General features: G+C 37.1%; 1 protein-coding gene across 2 annotated transcripts in view; it reads left to right on the top strand.

Moving 5' to 3' along the window:
* Agbl1 (AGBL carboxypeptidase 1) overlaps positions 1-19,404 on the top strand; it is a 704,812-nt gene that overhangs the window by 213,639 nt on the left and 471,769 nt on the right. For both annotated transcript variants that reach the window (XM_078051197.1, XM_013356285.4), the window contains exon 16: positions 15,011-15,191. In XM_078051197.1, the coding sequence (XP_077907323.1) occupies positions 15,011-15,191 (181 nt within the window). The remainder of the gene's footprint in view (positions 1-15,010; positions 15,192-19,404) is intronic.

The following is a 19,404-nucleotide window of genomic DNA, read 5'->3' as shown; positions in this document are numbered from 1 at the left end:
GGTGATCTTCTTCTCATGCTCTTCCTCCCTATTCTGTTCTTAGTTGCTCTCCTTATATCAAAGATGTCATTTGGCATTTGTTTTTTAGGGATTGGATAGCTTCACTTAGCATAATCTTCTCTAGTGCCATCCATTTTCCTGCAAATGTCATGATTTTGTCATTTTTTAGTGCAGAGTAATACTCCATTGTGTACAAATGCCACATTTTTTTTAATCCATTCATCTATTGAAGGGCATCTAGATTGGTTCCACAGTCTAGCTATTGTGAATTGTGCTGCTATGAACATCGTTGTAGCAGTATCCCTATAGTACACTCTTTTAAGGTCTTTAGGGAATAGTCCAAGAAGGGGAATAGCTGGGTCAAATGGTGGTTCCATTCCCAGCTTTCCAAGGAATCTCCATACTTTTTTCCAAATTGGCTGCACCAATTTGCAGCCCCACCAGCAATCTACAAGTGTACCCTTTTCCCCACATCCTCACCAGCACTTGTTGTTGTTTGACTTCATAATGGCTGCCAATCTTACTGGAGTGAGATGGTATCTTAGGGTGGTTTTAATTTGCATTTCTCTGATTGCTAGAGATGGTGAGCATTTTTTCATATACTTGTTGATTGATTGTATGTCCTCCTCTGAGAAGTGTCTATTCAGGTCCTTGGCCCATTTGTTGATTGGGTTATTTGTTATCTTATTGTTTAATTTTTTGAGTTCTTTGTATATTCTGGATATTAGGGCTCTAGCTAAAGTGTGAGGAGTAAAAATTTGTTCCCAGGATGTAGGCTCCCTATTTACCTCTCTTATTGTTTCTCTTGCTGTGAAAACCCTTTTTAGTTTAAGTCCCATTTGTTGATTCTTGCTATTAACTCTTGTGCTATGGGTGTCCTATTAAGGAATTTGGAGCCCTACCCCACAATATGTAGATCAGAGCCAACTTTTTCTTCTATCAGATGCAGAGTCTCTGATTTGATGTCAAGCTCCTTGATCCATTTTGAGTTAACTTTTGTGCATGGCGAGAGGAAGGGATTCAATTTCATTTTGTTGCATATGGATTTCCAGTTTTCCCAGCACCATTTGTTGAAGATGCTATCCTTCCTCCATTGCATGCTTTTAGCCCCTTTATCAAATATAAGATAGTTGTAACTCTGTGGATTAGTCTCTGCAGATTTGTGTTTTTATGTTTGTTTTTAGGTTGCTTGGACTGCTGCTGTGTGTGTGGACAAATGGTGAGGAAGAGGTCATAGGCATGAACTAAAGGAGAATGGGGGACATATTTTGAGAGAAAATATTATAGGGGGTCCTGAATACTAGTAGGAAACACTTTACCTTAAATTTTTCTTCTTTTCTGTATTACTTGTAATTGGTGAAAAATTTGAAAGAGTTATGGAAAAGACTGTCGGCCTTCAATAGGATGGCCAGGATCCCTCAGTCAGTTGTCACAGCTCATCAGTTACAACGGGGCCCATGGCCAGCCTTTGCCTCCTTGGCCTTTTCTTTGTGGCCCTCAGGAATCCCCAGGGAGGTCAGCGGGCCATGAGAAACCTCTTTTCCCCTTCTCTGTCACTGCATGCTCCCCCACATCTCTTTGGTGGAAATGAAGAAAACTCCTCGCAGGAGGATTCAGAGCTTCTCGGGCTCCCTATCATCCTGTGGTAGTGCAGGACATTCTTCTGGATTTGGACGGAAGAGCACAAAGTTCTGGGAGAAACAGATTCTGGGCCACTTGTCTCTCAATGAAGATCAGCCATTTGCCATTTGATGTGAACTTAATATAACTCAGCATTGGAATCAACCACCAAGGCTCCCAGTTTGGAGTTTCCAAACTACTCTACTTAGTATTCTCAAGGTTTATGGGTCAGAATAATCATAACTTGAGAAATTCTGAAGAGGGCAGGTGAGCAGACAGATCCTGCTCACTTGGGAAGGAATCTCGCCCCAGAGGTGAGGAACAGTGACAGATCCATGGCACACTTGATTGTTCTAAAGGTCATCATTAGGTCTACAGCCAGACCTCAGTGAATGTGCCCCATCTCATCTAAGTTGATTATTAGTAGTGGTTACCTACACTTTCTCTTTTCTTCTACTGTAATTACTCCTCATTTGCAGTTCTATTGCAAGAATAAAGAAGAATATAATGGAATCAAGCAGCACTGAAACAGTTGGCTAAACATTTTAATTTTTATCTACCATATTTCACAATGACACTGATAATCATGGAATTTGGTGCTGTAAAGGATCTGAAATTTCATAAGATTTTAATTTTTTCAAATCCATTCAACTAGTGAGAGGTACAGCCAGACCTCAAACCCATCTGCTGATTCATAATCTGTGTGATGCTTTTTTTCACCTCAATATATCACGTTTTGTTCCAACAGGATTCATTTCAGCCTTCCTCTTCAATATACACACACGGAATTATACATGACAAAATGAAAAGAACATTGAATTGGGATTCAGAACACCCATGTTTAGCCCATTCTTTCTCTCCTTTCAAGCCTTATAAACAAGAAGAGAATGTCTGTCCTACTTCACAGACTTACTGAAGTACTGAAAGAATAATGTAGGTGCAAAGTCCCACTGTGGGCAAGGTGCTATAAAACTGTCATAAGTGTGTTCACATGTGACCCCACGTGTTTCAGCAGAGCTAGCCAGCGTCATTTGCTAATGTGTCAGATATCCACCAGTTGTAACATTGCATGGATCTAAAAGAGTTTTTAGTTTGCAGTATTGGAGACAGTCCAAAAAATTAGATCTTTATCAGGAATAATCAATGTAACCTTTGAAGAGAAAGAAATATCTCATTATTTGTACTTGTTAGGATTGTCTCCTTGGAAATTTCAAGAGAATCAACAGAAAATACTAAAGTGTAAGAAAGTGCAAGAATTTGGAAATTCCATTGAAAATTTTCTTCTCTTGGAAAATATGTAAAACACATACCCACAGTAACTATAATGCCCACATAAAAAAATATGGAGGACACACACACACACACACATACACACACACACCCCAGAAAAAGCTAATACATGTGCTTATTTTAGTAAAATCAAAGAGAAAGTTCTATGTACTTTAAGGGCTGTTGAAAACAAATTTTTGCAGGATACCAAAGGAAGGAACATGGAGAGAATTGGAAAGTAGAGAGTTCTTTAGCAGAAGAGATATGATTTTATGTCTTGCAAAAATATTTTTAAAAACAAGACAAAATCAGCTCATTTTCAGATAAACAAAAAGTGAGAGTATTCATTGCAAAAAGAATCACATGGCAGAAATAGTAATTTTTCAGACAGAAGGAAAATGAAACTTGAGAGATTTTTGTAGATGTAGTTAGGAGAGAAGAGTAATTAAAGGAAAAAATATGTGCTTTAATCTAAATTAATATTGATTTTATAACAAAATAAATGTAAATGTCTTATGGATTTTAAGGTATATAGTATAAGTTATAATGAAGTAGATTATATTATACTATGATAAGCCAAAGATGATCTTGTAATTTCTAAAATAACCAACTAAAGAAGAATAAAAAAGATGTATATCTGCTATGCTAATAAAGGAGAGAAAGGAACATTTTGGAGTTAAAAAAAATCTCTCTAATCAATCCAAATGAAATAAAGAAAAGAAAGAAAATCAATCACATAACATGTAGGACAAACAGAGAGCAAATAATAAAATGATAGCATTAAACCCACATATGTCATCAATTACAACAAATATAAATTGACTAAATGCTCCAGTTGAAAGACAATAAAATAATGTCAGACTGGATAAAATACAATGTCCAACTATATGGGGGATTTGAGAGACAAATACCTGTTGAAAAATTTGAAAACCAAGAGTTGAAAAAAAGATACACATTGTAACTAACAACTTAAAAGAGACTAGCTATGTTAATACAGACAAAGGAGATCTTAAGGCAAAATGCCTTAATTGAAGAAGAGATATAATGATAAAAATTTAGTTAATCAGGAAATATAAGAATGCTAACCTTGTATGCAATTAATCACACAGCCTTAAAATAAATAAATTAACAACAATACAGAAAGAAGCAGACAAATTCACTATCATCTTTGGAGATTTTCCATTTATATGACTCAGTAATTCATAGAACAAGCAGACATAATGTCAATAATAATGTAGAAATAAGGGTCAAGTGATCCTGGGTTCAATCCCCAGGGCATGCATATATATATATATATATATATATATATAATAAAATTATACATTTTTATATATAATCATACATTTATATATTATTTTTGAATTATTTTAATTTATTATTATAAGTTATTTAAAAGGTTACATAAATTAGCAACAGCACAACTCGCTGACTTGACCCAATTAGTGGAATATTGCACCCAACAATATTCTTGACAATTTTTTTACCCTGTGGATAGCATCTGTAAAATTTCATCATAGGCTGGACCAATGCTCTAAATTCCACCTTAGGTGTTTTGTACAGGGACAGCAATAATATCCCCCTCCAAAAAAAATGCAAGGAAGGACAAATTAAAATTAGGAACAGAAATTAATGGGAGATCAAACACTTGTAAAATAAAGAAAATCAAGAAAGAAGCATTGGTTCTTAGAAATGAATAAAAGTGAACTGATACTTTTGAGGCTGATTAAAAAAATTCATGTCAGAAATAAAAATAAAGGATATTACTGGAGACTCTTAAGTGTAATAAGAGGGGCTTGAAGACAACTTTATGCCAGCAAATTTGAAAATTAGAACAAAATGCTTTGTAATTACCAAACTAACAAAAGATAAGATAGAAAATCTAAATAGTTGAATTTCACACATAATTTGAATGCACTTTTAAATACTTTGGATTATTATTATATAAATTGGGGTACTATTAAAGCCATCTGACAAAAATCCTAGCCCCAGATGGCTTAGTCAGAGTTTTGTTATGTATCTAAGGAAGATATAGTCCAATTTTTAAAAATCTCTCACAGAAAAGAAAAAAAGAGATAATGCTTTCCAGCTTATCCTAACATTGATATCTAAGTCTGACAAGAATATGGTCAAAAAGAAAAATTTTAGGCCTATTTCTCTCATGAGACATAGATGCAAGTAACCTAAAGAAAAAACAAAATCTGGAATTACATAAAAAATGGGCAATGTTGAAACGAAATGATGTCTGAGATACGTTTTTAAGTAATTTTGTGAAAGGTGGTGAGTAGGTGGGAGCATAAATGAAAAATAAGAGGACTGTGAACTGATAATTGTAGCTGAGTGATAAATATGTTTGTGTACATCCAAAAATTTCTGTAAAGGAATTACAAATAAAGAAATCAATGTAACTCACTGCATTAACAGAAAAAGGAGAAAACTCCATCCTCCATAGACGCTGAAAGAAATCACTTGAAGCAATCTGACATAATTTAAGATTTAAGTATCTTAGGAAGGGGCTGGGGATGTGCCCCATGGTAGAGGGATGTCTTGTTATGAGTAAGGTCCTGGGTTCAATCTCCAGAACTAAAATCCTGTTAGGAAGCAGTTATAGAAGGAAACTTCCTTAATCTGATAAAGGGTACTTTCAAAAGGCCTAATGCTGAAATGTTGATAGTGTTCATTCTAAATCAGGGACAAGAGAAGGATTGTCGCTATCACCACTCCTATTCAGTATTGTACCAGAGGGACTAACCAGTGTAAGAAGCCGGAGTTTTTCACTCTCACCACTTTGATGTTTGCAACCAGGGTATCATTTTCTGTAGGAGACAGTCCTATGCATTGCAGAAGGTTTGTCAGCATCATGGGCCTCTTCTCAGTAAATGAAAGTAGCATCGTATCTCCTTAATTGTAACAACCCAAACTGACTCTTAACATCAGCAAATATACTCTGGAAGTAAGATTATCTTTTTTTTATCTGAGAACCAAGAAAAATCAATGCTTTAAAAAAAGAAAATGAAACCGTTGTTAGTTGTAGAAGATTGATTGCATATAATATCCTAAAGGACAAAATGAGGGGGAAACTTGAATTTCAACCCTTACATCATACCATACATAATCAAAAATTTGTAAGACCTAATGTACATAAACTTAGTGTTAAATTAGACTATAAATCTTACAGAAGAAATCATTGTTATTGAGTTAGGCAAAGATTTTTTTAAATGGGCATAAAAATACCCAAACTATAAAAGAAAACAAGAAAAAAATAGACAAATTTTATTTTATCAAAATTGAAAACTTTCATGCTTCCAAACACAAAATAAAAAGGTAAGCTAAAGACTTGGAGAAGACTGTTCTACGTATATATCTGTAAAGGAATTGTATTTGGAAAATATAAAGAACCCTTCAAAGTTGATAATTTTTTAAAACTCAATATTAAGGAAAAGGAAGCTAGTTTAAAAATGGACAAAAGATTTGAAGGAATACTTCACAAATGAAAATATGCAAGTGGCCAAAAAGCACAGAAAATATCCCCCTTATTATTAATCTCCAGGGAAAAGCAATTTAAAATGAAAATTAGATCTTACTTATTCCTTGTTGGGTGCCTTTCTTAACCATATCATGGGTCAGTCTACATGTGCATCAGTTGAAACTTTCAAATGCTGCTGGTGGGCAGGCAGAATGGAAGATTCTTTGGTAAATAATTTGGCAGCAACTCATAATAACATACCATGATATCAATCTACCATAACATCCATCAGTTCCACTCCTAGGTGGTCACCCAAAAGAAAGACTAATACACAAATGATTATAACCACTTTTTGATAGCCCTAAACTGAATAAACTCAAATGCTTATTGACAAATAAAAGGAAAAAAAATTATGGCCTATTTACTGCTATGGGGTACACTGGAATACAGTACATTGTTGAAAAGGACCAACATGGATGATCCTTAAAAGGATTAAGTTAAAGAAGCTAGAAGTAAATGTTATGTGCTATATGATCTAATTATATTAAAATTCCAGACAAGACCACACTAGAATGGCAATAAGCAGATCTAGAGGCTAGAGTTGAGGTGAGGGGAGCGGAGGAGATTTTCTGCAAAGGGGAAGGAGAAAAATTGGGGGATGATAAAGATCCTTTATATCATGGTCATGTGGTACTGTATTTGTTGTTGTTGTTGTTCTAATTAGTTTCACATGATAATAGAATGCATTTTGACACATCGTACATAAAGGTAGTATAACCTCTCATTCTTTTGGTTGTACATGACATAGAGTTACACAGGTCGTGTAATCGTATATGCACATTGAGTAATAATGTCTGATTCATTCTACTGTCTTTCCTACCCCCAGAGCCCCTCCCCTCCCTTCACTCCCCTTTGTCTAATCCAAAGTACCTCTGTTCTTCCCTAGCTACCACCCACTTATTGTGAATTAGCATCTGTTTGTCAGAGAAAACATTTGGCCTTTGGTTGTTTGCGATTGGCTTATTTCACTAAGCACAATATTCTCCAGCTCCGTTCAGTTACCGGCAAATCCATAATTTCATTCTTCCTCAAGGCTGAATAATATTTCATTGTGTATATATGCCACATTTTCTTTATCCATTTATTTGTGGAAAGGGCACCTAGATTGGTTCCATAGTTTATCTACTGTGAACTGAGCTGCTATAAGCATTGATGTGGCTGCATCACTGTAGTATGATGATTTTAAGTCCTTTGGGTAAACTGAGGAGTGGGATAATTGGTCAAATGGGGTTATGTAGTTTTACAGTATTGTATCTATGTGTTAAAATTCATTGAATTGTGACATAGAATTATAAAATTTTTAAAAGTATACCCCAATAATATTTAAAAAGAAGGGAAAAATCTTTTTATGTTGGTATGGAAAGTGTTCCAAGACATATTGATAAATGATAAATACACACTGAATAAAATATGCATAGTGTGAGGTGGGCACAGTAGTAGACACCCATAGTCCTAGTGACTCGGGAGGCTGATGCAAAAGGATCACAAGTTGAGGGCAGCTCCAGAACTTAGGAATTTAGTGAGATTCTGTCTAAAAAAAGTAAAAAGGCTTGAGGACATAGCACAGTGGAAAAGCTCCTGTGGGTTCAATCTCTAGTACCAGGAAAAAAAGAAAATAAAAAGAGCATTACATGCCACCTTTGGTGGGCACATTATCATAATTATATACTATCACGTGTAAACATTTTCCTACCACATCTCTTTTAAAATAGTCTCTTTTCTCAGTGTTAGTCTTCCTGTCACTGTGAAAAAAATACTTAGAGAATCAATTTATGAAGAAAAAACATTTATTTTGGCTCATAGTTTCGGAGGTTTCAGTGCATGGTTGGTTGGTCCATTGCCTTGGACTGGTGGTGAGGCAGAGGCAGCTGCTCATCTCACGGCATCTAGGAAGCAGAAAGAGAGGCACAGAGGGTGAGGTTCAGATGTCTCCTTTCAGGGCCCACCCCTGGAGATCTAACTTCCCCATAAGACCCCGCCTCCTACAGGTTGTACTCATCCCAGTGGCATTGCTGCAGACCAAGCCTTTAACACATGGGCTTGGGGGCACTTCAGATCTAAATGATAACACTCAGAATCTCCTTCCCAATCTTGTTTTCTCCTCTCCATGCTCGCCCCATTATCCTTCAGTCAGATTGCCTTGGTACCCTCTCTTCCAGGCTTGCTGAGCTTCATGCTAGCTGACTTCACCTGGAAGGCACCATCTGCTCCCCTCACGATTTCTTTTTCTTTTGAATTCCACTCTCTGACTCTTCAGTTCCAAGAGAAGTGCCGTCTAATCACACTTCTGCATGATGCTTTTCCACGGTGCTTCCATAGCTTGCAAGATTGTCTCTAACTCCAGAATGTGTTTCAAAGGCCTGCAGAAGCAGCTGCCAATCTGGCTTTGTAGTTTCGCTCTGCTCTTCCTCAAGGTTATGTACCTTAGCACCTCAATAGTTTGCAAATGTGATCTATTTAGGTTTTTTTCTACTACTATTTCCATTCTTTTATTCCCCTGGAAGCTATTGTGTAAATATGATGAACTAGATCAAACATAGAATCTTATGTGGAAATTCATTTTTTTACTCTTCTTCAGAGGTATCATACTATTTGAAAATATTTTGCCTTTATAAAAATTGGTAAGTGATTATTATTTTCTGAAGACACAAACATTCCACAGTGAGATAAAGAAAGCATAAAAATTTCCCTGATGCCTGGGAGTGGTGGTGTGCACCTGTAATCCCAGCGACTCAGGAGGCAGAGACAGGAGGATTGCAAAATTGAGGCCAGACTCAGCAACTTAGCAAGGCCCTAAGCAACTTAGGGAGACCTTGTCCCAAAAAAATAAAAATATAGCTCAGAGGTACAGCACAAATAGGTTCAATCTCTAGGGGAAAATAAAAATTGCCCTAATGATCTCCACTCACAGATGCACCCCTATGTATAGTTACCTGTGATTGAATGTTCTAACTACACACAAACAGGATTTTTCTGTAATGCACTTCTCTTTCCTAATTTTTTTCACTCACTGGTTTGTCACACACATCTTCCCGTGTCAACAGAAAAATAGGTATGTATTTTTTTTATTTTTTGTACCAGGGATTGAACCCTGGGTGCTTAAAAACTGAGTCTTATCCTCAGCCCTTTTTATTTTTTAGTTTGAGACAGGTTCTTGCTAAACTGCTTAGGGCCTTACTAAGTTGCTGAACCTGACTTTAAATTTGTGATCCTCCTGCCTCAGTCTCCCCAACTGCTGGGATTACAGGTAAGTGCCACCATGCCCAGTGATTTGTTTTGTTTTTAATGGCTGAATAATATTCTGTTTTATATATCAATTTGTTAACTATCTTCCTGTGCATACACACATGCTATGATTAAGATACAGGGTGCCCCCCACAAAGCTCCTATGTTAATGCAGAAATAGTCAGGGGTGAAATGATCAGATTATAAGAGTTCTAACCTAATTTGAATTGGTTTACTGGGTGATAACTATAGGCACATGCTGTGTGGCTGGAGGAATTAGGTCTCCGGGGTGGGTTTGGGGATTATATCTTGTCTCCCCAGCTCCTTCCTCCTTTGCTTTTCTTTCCTACATAAGCTGAACAGCCTTCCTCCAACATGCCCTTCTGCCCTTCTACCACGATCCTCTGTGTGATCTTAAGCCCAAAGTTGTCTGACCATGGACTGAACCTCTGAAACCATGAACTCAGAGAATAAAGTTTTCCTCCTCTAAGTTGTTCTGGTCAGGTATTTTGGTCACAGTGACGCAAAGCTGACTAACATAACATTTAAGTCATTTCCAGTTGTGTGCGTTATTATAAATAATGTCATATGAGTATTCCACTGTGCTTTGAAAACATCTTGACAAATGTCTGTGATCACTTGGATGGTAATTATTTGTGTGACTGTCTTTCCCACCAGACAATTATTCACACCCTCAGGAAGAAAAATCATTATTTCTCTTTAAATATGCCCTACCCTGAGGAGTTCCACTAGGAGTTTAATATATATTGTTGAAAGAAAGAAGGAATAAATGAAAGTATGGTCATACAATTGGGTACACATGTACTCAATATTATCACATATATCTTCAGTTTTTACTCAACTTCTAATTGGCCTATAGTTTGATATCTCTTAAGCATTATTCAATTTCATACTCATTCCTAATTTCTCTTTACAGATATCATTACCACTGACTTAAATTCAATATGTAACTTTAATATAACTAGGATATAAACCAATCATGGCTCCCTCATAGATTTTGGTGGTTTCTGGAAAAGATTTTATGAATTGCATAGAAAAAAATATAAATGTAAGTACTGATACTTTTTGCCCAACCTTAAGCAGAAATGAGTTACTAAGACTGAAATTGTTAATTACAAGGGGAAAGAAAAAGCCATGGTACATGTGTTGCATACTATTTACAGATGTTATCTATTAGAGGTTCTCTGGAGTACCATTTGCTGCTACAACTGAATAATCCCATAAGTTTTAACTCACCAATATGACTGCAGAATTATCTTAAATCACAGAGGGAAAAAGAGGAAAACCAACTAGAACTGGCTGAAATGCTGCTTATGTCTTTGTTAGAAGTCACAGTTTCCTTCGCTTGTTTCTTCAGGATGCTAAAACAGCTTGCTAGGTTTTGTGGTGTATTACAGTTTAGCATATTATCAATGTGGCTCCCCAAAAAGGGAAGAAACTCATTGTCAGTGTCTCTGTTTGAGAGCTTGCATTTGGCTTACTGACTAATGCACTGCTTTGTGTTGTGTATATCAAGCAATGGAAGCCAACTGGCCTAGACAATGAGAACGTTCAGTTGATATCACAAATTTACAAGAGCTTAAGTTAGTTTTTTATTTTTTTTAAATTTCTTCTTACTAGGCTAGGAGCAATTAGTATTGTTATGCAATATGTTTCAAATGGTATATTTCAAAAAACACAAAGAGAGTGGTATGGAATTATAGAACTGAAAATAGACTACTGGTTGGGTGCAAAATCATCAAGTCTCCTTATTTCCAAACAAGCATGTTATTGAATGCCAATACCGTTTTCTTTGGAAGGAGCAGAAGTGACTGTGAGCAAATGACTCAGCAGGAAAGGTGACCTTTATTTAATTTCACTTGTGCTCAGTTAACTAATTTTGTATCTTCCCTACCGAACATGCTTATTTATAACTACCCAACATGCTTATTTATAAAGTTTCAGGTAGTGAATTGTTAGTCTTGCATGAAGAACACCAAATCTACTATAGGTTGAATATTTGTATTCTCTCAAACTTCATATGTTCAAGTTCTAAACTCCTAGTAAAGGGGGTATTAGCGTCTTGGAGAGGTGAGTAGGTCATGGGGGTTGGAGCCATCATGAATGGGATTAGTGCCCTTATAAAATGGATCCTGGAGACCTCCTTTATTCCTTTTGCCATGTGAGGACATTGCCATATAGGAAGCTGGAAGTGGTCTTTCACCAGACAACAAGTCTGTTGGCACCTTCGTGATGGTTTTAGCAGGCCCCAGAACCGTTGTTTAAAAAACCACCTGTAAATTTCTTATGTTTATAGACAATATAGTCTATGGTGTTTTGTTATAGCAACCTGGACAGCTGAAGATAAAATTCAATGCTGAATTTCTTCAGAAACTTACCTAACTAATCTCAGGTAGAAAAAAGATGGTAGAGCTGAAATTTGAATCCTGGAAATGTGGCTCTAAAAATTGTCCCTTAATCCACTATGCCAAACTCTGACTGATTTTAGGCAAATGTCCTATCTGTATTAATGTCAAAATTATTTTTCTGAAGCACAGTCTTTGGCACGTCTTTCTCATAAAAATCCACCATCAATTCCTTTTTCTTGAAGTAGTGGTTCTCAACTGTTCTTTTCTAGAACCTACATGTCAAATGTTATTCTTATTACAAATCACTTTTTCACTATTTTATTTCCAATCCAGAAAGCACATCTGAATGTTTTCTGTTAAAGGTGGTATTATTATCATTGGGATGATTTTAAACTTGATCTTATATTCATATGTTAGATTAGAGTTTAACAGGATGTAACAGAATCGTGATTGCAATGGGCTAGCAAAACAGTGTTTTACTGTTCTCAGACATTCAGATATATTGAAGAAGCCAGTGAAGGTATGTGTAGATGCTTAAGGAACTTATTAAGAACACTGGTTCTTTCTTCCTTTATGCTCACCATGCTTAGCATATGACTTTGATTCTCAAGCTGGCTTCCTCACCAGGAAACATTACATTTATGAGCAAGGCAGGAAGAAGAAGAAAAGCAAAAGACCAAAAAAAAAACCCAAAACAACCCCAAAAAACAAGTAGGCATTTGTCTGGTGAAACCATCTTTTTCATTACTTTCCAGAAAGATTCACCCCCTGCTATATCTCTTAGACCACAGCTGTGTTGCTGGCTCTGCCTACCTACCAGAGGAGCTGTGAAACTGAATATTTCAATCTGGGCAAATTCCTATCCTTGCAAAATCAGAGATCTGGGAGTTAGGAGAAAGGGGATGAAGGATGGTGGGCAGGCGATGGGCAGTTTGTGCTGTGTATATTATCATAAGCAAGCATTTGCACCTCCACTCTTCATGAATGATTTCGTAATAAGCTCCGTTAGTGGTCACAGGACACTAGTGATATGCTGACTCCATTGTTGAGGATGTCTGACCCCAGGAAAAGTCCCAATCCCTAAACAAAATATATAAGGAGGGATGTTGCCAGTTTGACAGCAGCCGGCTTTTCCAAATTCCTCTTCCATGACCTTTAGCCCTTTGCATCAGCCACACATGATCCTCTTCCTTTTTGACTGCCCTGTCTTCCCCGCTTTAGGTTTTTTTGCCTGAGTCTTTTTCTCTGCTGAGAAGATCCTTTTCACCTTCCTTATCTGAAAGATGATACTTATTCTGCAAGCCCCAGTCCAAATATCATCACATCTCTGGAAACGTCCCTACCTTTCTCACTTAGATCTATTTTGGGTGCTTTATGTATGCCTCCGTTAGCTGGCTTGTCATTATTTAGTTGCATATTTGTCACTGCTGACAAATGGTATGGCCTCTTAGAGAATAAGGACCGTAATTTATTCAACTTTTTTTTTTACCCATTGCCTCCTGCAGTTCCTGGAATATGTTCAAGACACCTGCTTAAGGAAAAACATAACTGAATATTGTCTCTAACATATAGATGACCTACAAGGAGGTAAAGCAAACTATTTTCACTGTAGTCAGTAAAGATGCACTGAAGTATACCCCGTAAATCTAGACCTCAGCGTGAGTGTTGACAGAAATATGGAAGAGCAGATTGTCTTTTTTGGTCTTAGTTGGTGACAATATTAGTGTAATTCAGTAATTTAAATTCGTTTCTTTGTATTTTATCTGTTCTTTAACTTCCTTTCTGAAGAGTTAGCTGGTTTTGTCTTTGAACACATTTGAGAACAGTTTGTACCCTCAAACAACTATTTTTGAAGAGTCGAAAAGAGCAATTCAACTCAAAATGATTTAAACCTTAGGAAAAGAAATGGTAGTTTATTAACTTTCAGGTTGTTCTTGGTTATGATTTTTATACTTGTCAAATGCTTGGTAATTTTCATTAGAGTGAGTTTAGGGGCAAATAGGAGTTAGGTAAGGATCAAAAAGAAAGGAGAAAGAAAAACCCACAGAATTGGATAAGGGGTTATATATATGTGGTTAATTCCTGATATTATGCTCTTCTTCTGGCCTGCTTTCCCTGAGGTAGGACAGACATCCCTAGTCAATCCAAATACCTTTTTCACTTAAGCTCAAACATGGCTTCAGACTACATCTCAATGCTATGATGCTCCAGTTGTCTACTATCAACTAAATCAGAAAGATAAGCTGTATGAATGCATCCTTCATAAAGTCTATTCAGATCAATTCATTCCCTGTGAGTGGGCAGAGTATTTTCCTGACTCCCTTTGCAAAGTGAAGAAAGTATTATAACCTCCAAGTTTGAATTTGCAAATCTCTCTGAATGATTGAGTTCAGTATCTTAGAGTCACAGAGTTCCCAACACACCACTTCTGTATTTGACTTCTATTTCAGCTAGGGAATGAGAGGCATCCTCCTTCACCCAGGCTTTATAATTAAGGAGGGAAGACGCTAACAAATGCCGGATGATGACTGATAATAAACTGAGCACTTTATATTTACATCTTTTTGTTTTTCTAACAACCACATGAGGCCATTATTATTGTCCCCATTTTACAGATGAGGAAATAGCCTCAGAGAAATTACGTCATTTGCTTAAAATCTCACAGCTGGTAAGTGATGAGGATAAGATTCAATCTCAGATTTGTGACATCCTGAATCATGCTAATGGACTCTGGAGAGTTAATCGGTTTAAAATCTGCTTTTGGCTTCTTTTCCTACCACTAAGTGCTTATGCTTTTGATAGCACCCCTGAGCTTTCACTTCATATTCCCTGGAGTCTTGGACACCATGGAGGCAAATGAAAAATAGATAAATGTAGATCAGATATATCCTAGAAATGATCGACCTTCATGCCCATGAGGTGTGATTCTAGCCCTTGGGAGAGTATCTTGATGGAAACGAAAAGCTTGTTTAGGTTTAATTTTCTTGTGTCTCCTTTCTGGCAGGACATCGTCCCTATCAGGTGATCACTGCTCGAGTCCACCCAGGAGAGAGCAATGCCAGCTGGGTGATGAAGGGGACCTTGGAGTTCCTGGTCAGCAGTGACCCTGTGGCAAGGCTTTTGAGGGAAAACTTCATTTTCAAAATCATCCCTATGCTCAATCCCGATGGTGTCATCAATGGCAAGTATGTCACAACACGTCCCATCATCATCCCACCCAAGAAGTGTGTTGGCACTCTGGAAAGAAGGAAGTCTCTCTCCTGAGCTTCTGTTATCTGTACAAGTCACAGTGTATTCCCCATACACCTTTCATGTTGGTTTCATGCTTTCTTTGAATAGAATCATAGGTGATTAATACCAGAGGAAATGATCTAGTGCGGCACTCTTCTTTTAGAATGGAGGACTGTGGTGTCCAGGGTCATCAGTTGACTTATCCAAGTCCCACGGAGAGTTAATAACAAATTTAGGGCTTATTCTGTGATTTCTTCACAGAGAAGACGAATGCTGGTATTTTTCTTATTAATGTTTAATGCAAAGAGACCTTTATTCTCAATTTTAAGATGATAAGAAACCATGAGCAGAACATCCAAGAATCATGGGATAGCATCAAAAGACCAAATATAGGGATTATTGGGTTCTAAATACAACTAAAATAAGAGTGTCACTTTTGCTTAATGGAATGTTGGTGGCAAAAGAGAAGATTGGAGTCTCTCTTCCACCTACCCAGCCTCTACATGTCTTTGGAATGATGGGAGAGCTGATTGCTTGTTGATGAGGTCTGTGGCACAGGGTCGGCACTCTCACAGTTTGTGAGCTCAGGTCTAGCTGAGGTCCCCAAGTCACATGACCAGTGAGCAGGGTCAACATTCACAAGCATTCATCTCAAACTCTGTGGACAAAGAATGAGGCCCCTTTATGTGGTAATAAATGGTTCTTCATTATAAAAATGGATATTAAATTCTATGGAAAAACAGAAATACAAGACCAATAAGAAATATTGAAAGAACGAATGATTTCAGAAGCTACAAAGGAAAATGTATTTATAATTTAACATGCTAGTAGGAAAGTAGGAACAAGATAAATTTAGAAAACTTAGAAAACAGAAATACTAAAGTGCTGAAAGTGAAGAGATAAGAATTACATACAAATAGTAAAACGAAAGCAAAACCTTCAAAGAGAAGAAATGATTTTTGTAAGAATCATTTTAAAAAGATTAAATGGTTAACTTCTTTAAGTAAGAAAATTTGGTGTTAAACACTTTAGAATAGACTAATTCCAAAGGATAACACAAAATGAAGATAAACCATTTTAAAAGGTCAAAAATACAAAGATGATGAAATATAAGAGGAACAGCATAAATTCCAAATGATGAAATATGTTAAATCATGCCACAGGCAGACAAATCAAAGCTACAGGCTAGAAAATTTATAGTAGGCAAAAGAAACAGGAGAAAGGGAAAAAAAAAGTGATGGGGGAAGAAGGAGTGAATAAAAGAAAGAAAAGAAGGAAGGAAAGAAGGAAGGGGAAGTGAGGTTCACACCTGTTTCTAACAGACATGGTCCTTCTAGCTTAGCAGTTCCCAGATGTCAATTCTTTGTGTGCACATGTGCATCTTTGCGTGCATGTGTAAAGACTGTTTGAAGGTAGGGCCATGGTCCAGAGAGCAGGGTCTCTCCTCTTTCTCTATAGTTACTGGTTGGCATTCAAGCGTGTGTAAGGACTGAAAGACCAAGATGCATCAATCTGTCTCCAAGGAATATCAGCCATTCACCAAGGAGCATCAGTTGGGCCTCTGGCAGTAATTAGACTTCTAGGACCTCAGGCTGGATGCAGCCCTTCAGTAGGGTTCTCTCCTGGTCACACACAACACATCTGGCTCCTGCTGTGTTCCTTTAATTCTGGAGAATAGCTCTGGGACATCAATGAATGGTTCTTTCCTGCCTGATCAGCCAAGGGTTTTACTAATGAGCTTTGTCAGTCTCGGTGGGTGAACAGCTAAGCAATGCATCTTTAGGACATGATATTGTTTTGATGATTTCTCATCCAAGTTGGCTGTTTGCTGAGGTCTCCCCTTCCATTGAGTTGCCAGGGGTCCAGAAAAGAATGGAAAGAGCCCTGGACCTGGAGTTGGAACTTTAATTCGGAAATCTGGCTCTTTCCTTGACCTACTCAGTTTTCTCCTCTGAGGGAAAAGGAAGATAATGTGCTCTCTGTTGACCTTTCTGGAAAATGGTCCCATATGCCCAAGGCAATATTCAAACTCAGAGCTTTAGTATTGAAGTTTCTGCCATTTCAGATGCTCACACCTCCAAATCAAGGGCTTGCTCCAAGCCTTGGGCTTAAAGTTAATGTGGTCTTGGTCTCTGAATATCTTCTTGGCTGGAACTCACATTATTTCCAGCTCCCAGCTGGTTGCTTTGTGCTTCCAAATGGCAGGCCAGCTTCTTTTCAATGACACTAGCATTCATCATCATTACTATTATTTATTATGACTCAAATTACCCTTTTCATTTATATAGCATCTTTCATCATGGAACTCAAGGCACTTTGTACATCTTTGGATTATGCACACATTTCTGGCTAAAAGGGACTTGGAAATCACAGCCTTATTCCACTGGTAGGAAAATCTACAGGTCATAGCACATCATTATCAGAAGACTTGAGACTGCCATGGATGCATGATGTCTTACAATAAAAGGGCTTAAACATCTCAGCTCCTGCAACCTGTTTTGAACATGCCTAACATATGGTTTATGTAACTTCCACTTAACTATCAGTGGTTGACAGTCCATTGTACATAATAAGGTTGATTTGCATTTTTACTGTGTTCTGATCTTTGCCTGTGAGCTTCACCCATTTTAGATAATCATTTGGACCACGCCATGGAAAAAAAATCAAATTCCCCTTGTACACATCTGAATTTCTCCATGTAAAGTCCTCTCCAAGCTTGATACAGTTCACCTAAAAATTGTTTATTGGATATTTTTCTCAACTTACTGATTTTTATGTGAACATGTATGAATGGGCTTCTTAAAGATGGGACAACTGCCCTGTGTGTCACCTGACCAGCAAAGAGACAACCTTTGAACAAACATTTGAGAATCTACACGTGAACTTGGCAATTAATCGACTAGCCTGTACTTTTGTTTTACAAGTAATCATGGGTCTCCATGGAGCTTGCAAGAACACATAAAAATAGACTTGTTTCCTTTTGTGATGGTGGTGATAGAGCCTCTGAGGATGGCTGGGAGGTTTTGATAACAGCGGTCAGCGAGACAAAGCCAGGATTTTCTTGTTAAAAAAGAAAATATAGTGGGTCTTGCAAAACCAAGGATCTCTTAGCAACACATCTGAACAGAAAAACAAAATAAAAAGATAGATGGTTATGTTAAGTTCCAAAAGAAATGATTTACTCTCTTGCTGGCCTAATGGTTTGTACTGAATTGGGCTAAATTCTGTCTAAGTCAGGAGCACCAATGCAGTGGCTCTCTGACTCTTATTCCCAAGGTAGAGTAAAATAGAACATGGAGCCAACAAATCATGTAAGAACAGAAATGATATTGGTGGCTTGATTAGAGTAGGAAGTGAGGAGCGGGGAGGAGATTTTTAAGCTGCACAAAAAGTAGACATAATGTGTAAGTGGGAGCAGGGTGAAGGAAAGGAAGAAATTGAGCATGACTCCTGTTTTTAAATTTTTGGTTATTGGGTGGTAGCAGCGAGATAATTTTTATGAAGTCAACACACAGCCTAACATTTTATTCACAGGAGAATCAGAGCATCCTCATTCTTAGAGTATATTCTGCAAACTTGATTATCTTCTTCCAAACCACTGTGAAACAGATGAAACAAAAATAAAGAGCAAAAGAGTACTATAAGTAAATGCACCAAGGTGCTAAGAAGTAAGAGCTGAATGCACTAGAGGAAACAAATCAAACTATAAAAATCGGGTGAAAAAATCTGGTCCATCTTAGCAATTTGGGGTCACTTAAAGTGCCAACAGCCCTTTACTACACTGTGAGTTGTTAAGGTTTTATCTTTCTACAAGGAGAGAACTCACAGGCTTTTTAAAAATATATGTACTCAGCATCTTTTGGGGTCCAAGAAATACCTAATTATTTTACATGTATTGTCATATTTAATTGACATTACAACTCAGTATATATGGGTCTTTAATGCAGCTTCTAGATAAGAAAACTTGGTTACACAGGGATTAAGTCTTGGGTTCAGTTTAAACATTTGGGGTTATAGAGCCAGGACTAGAGCTCATGTTTATCCTAATTTTCTTTGCTCTAAAGAGTTAAGAAAATTAGAATATAATAATCTTTAAAACAGTCTAGCTGAGAGGATTCCTGTATATTATTTAGTCCTAATCTTTAAAATGATAAGAAACAAACCAGA

The sequence above is a fragment of the Ictidomys tridecemlineatus genome, chromosome 5 (assembly GCF_052094955.1).
Source record: "Ictidomys tridecemlineatus isolate mIctTri1 chromosome 5, mIctTri1.hap1, whole genome shotgun sequence".
Taxonomy (NCBI): Eukaryota; Metazoa; Chordata; class Mammalia; order Rodentia; family Sciuridae; genus Ictidomys; species Ictidomys tridecemlineatus.
The sequence above is the reverse complement of the archived record's forward strand: the minus strand, read 5'-3'. Positions and strand labels throughout refer to the sequence as shown.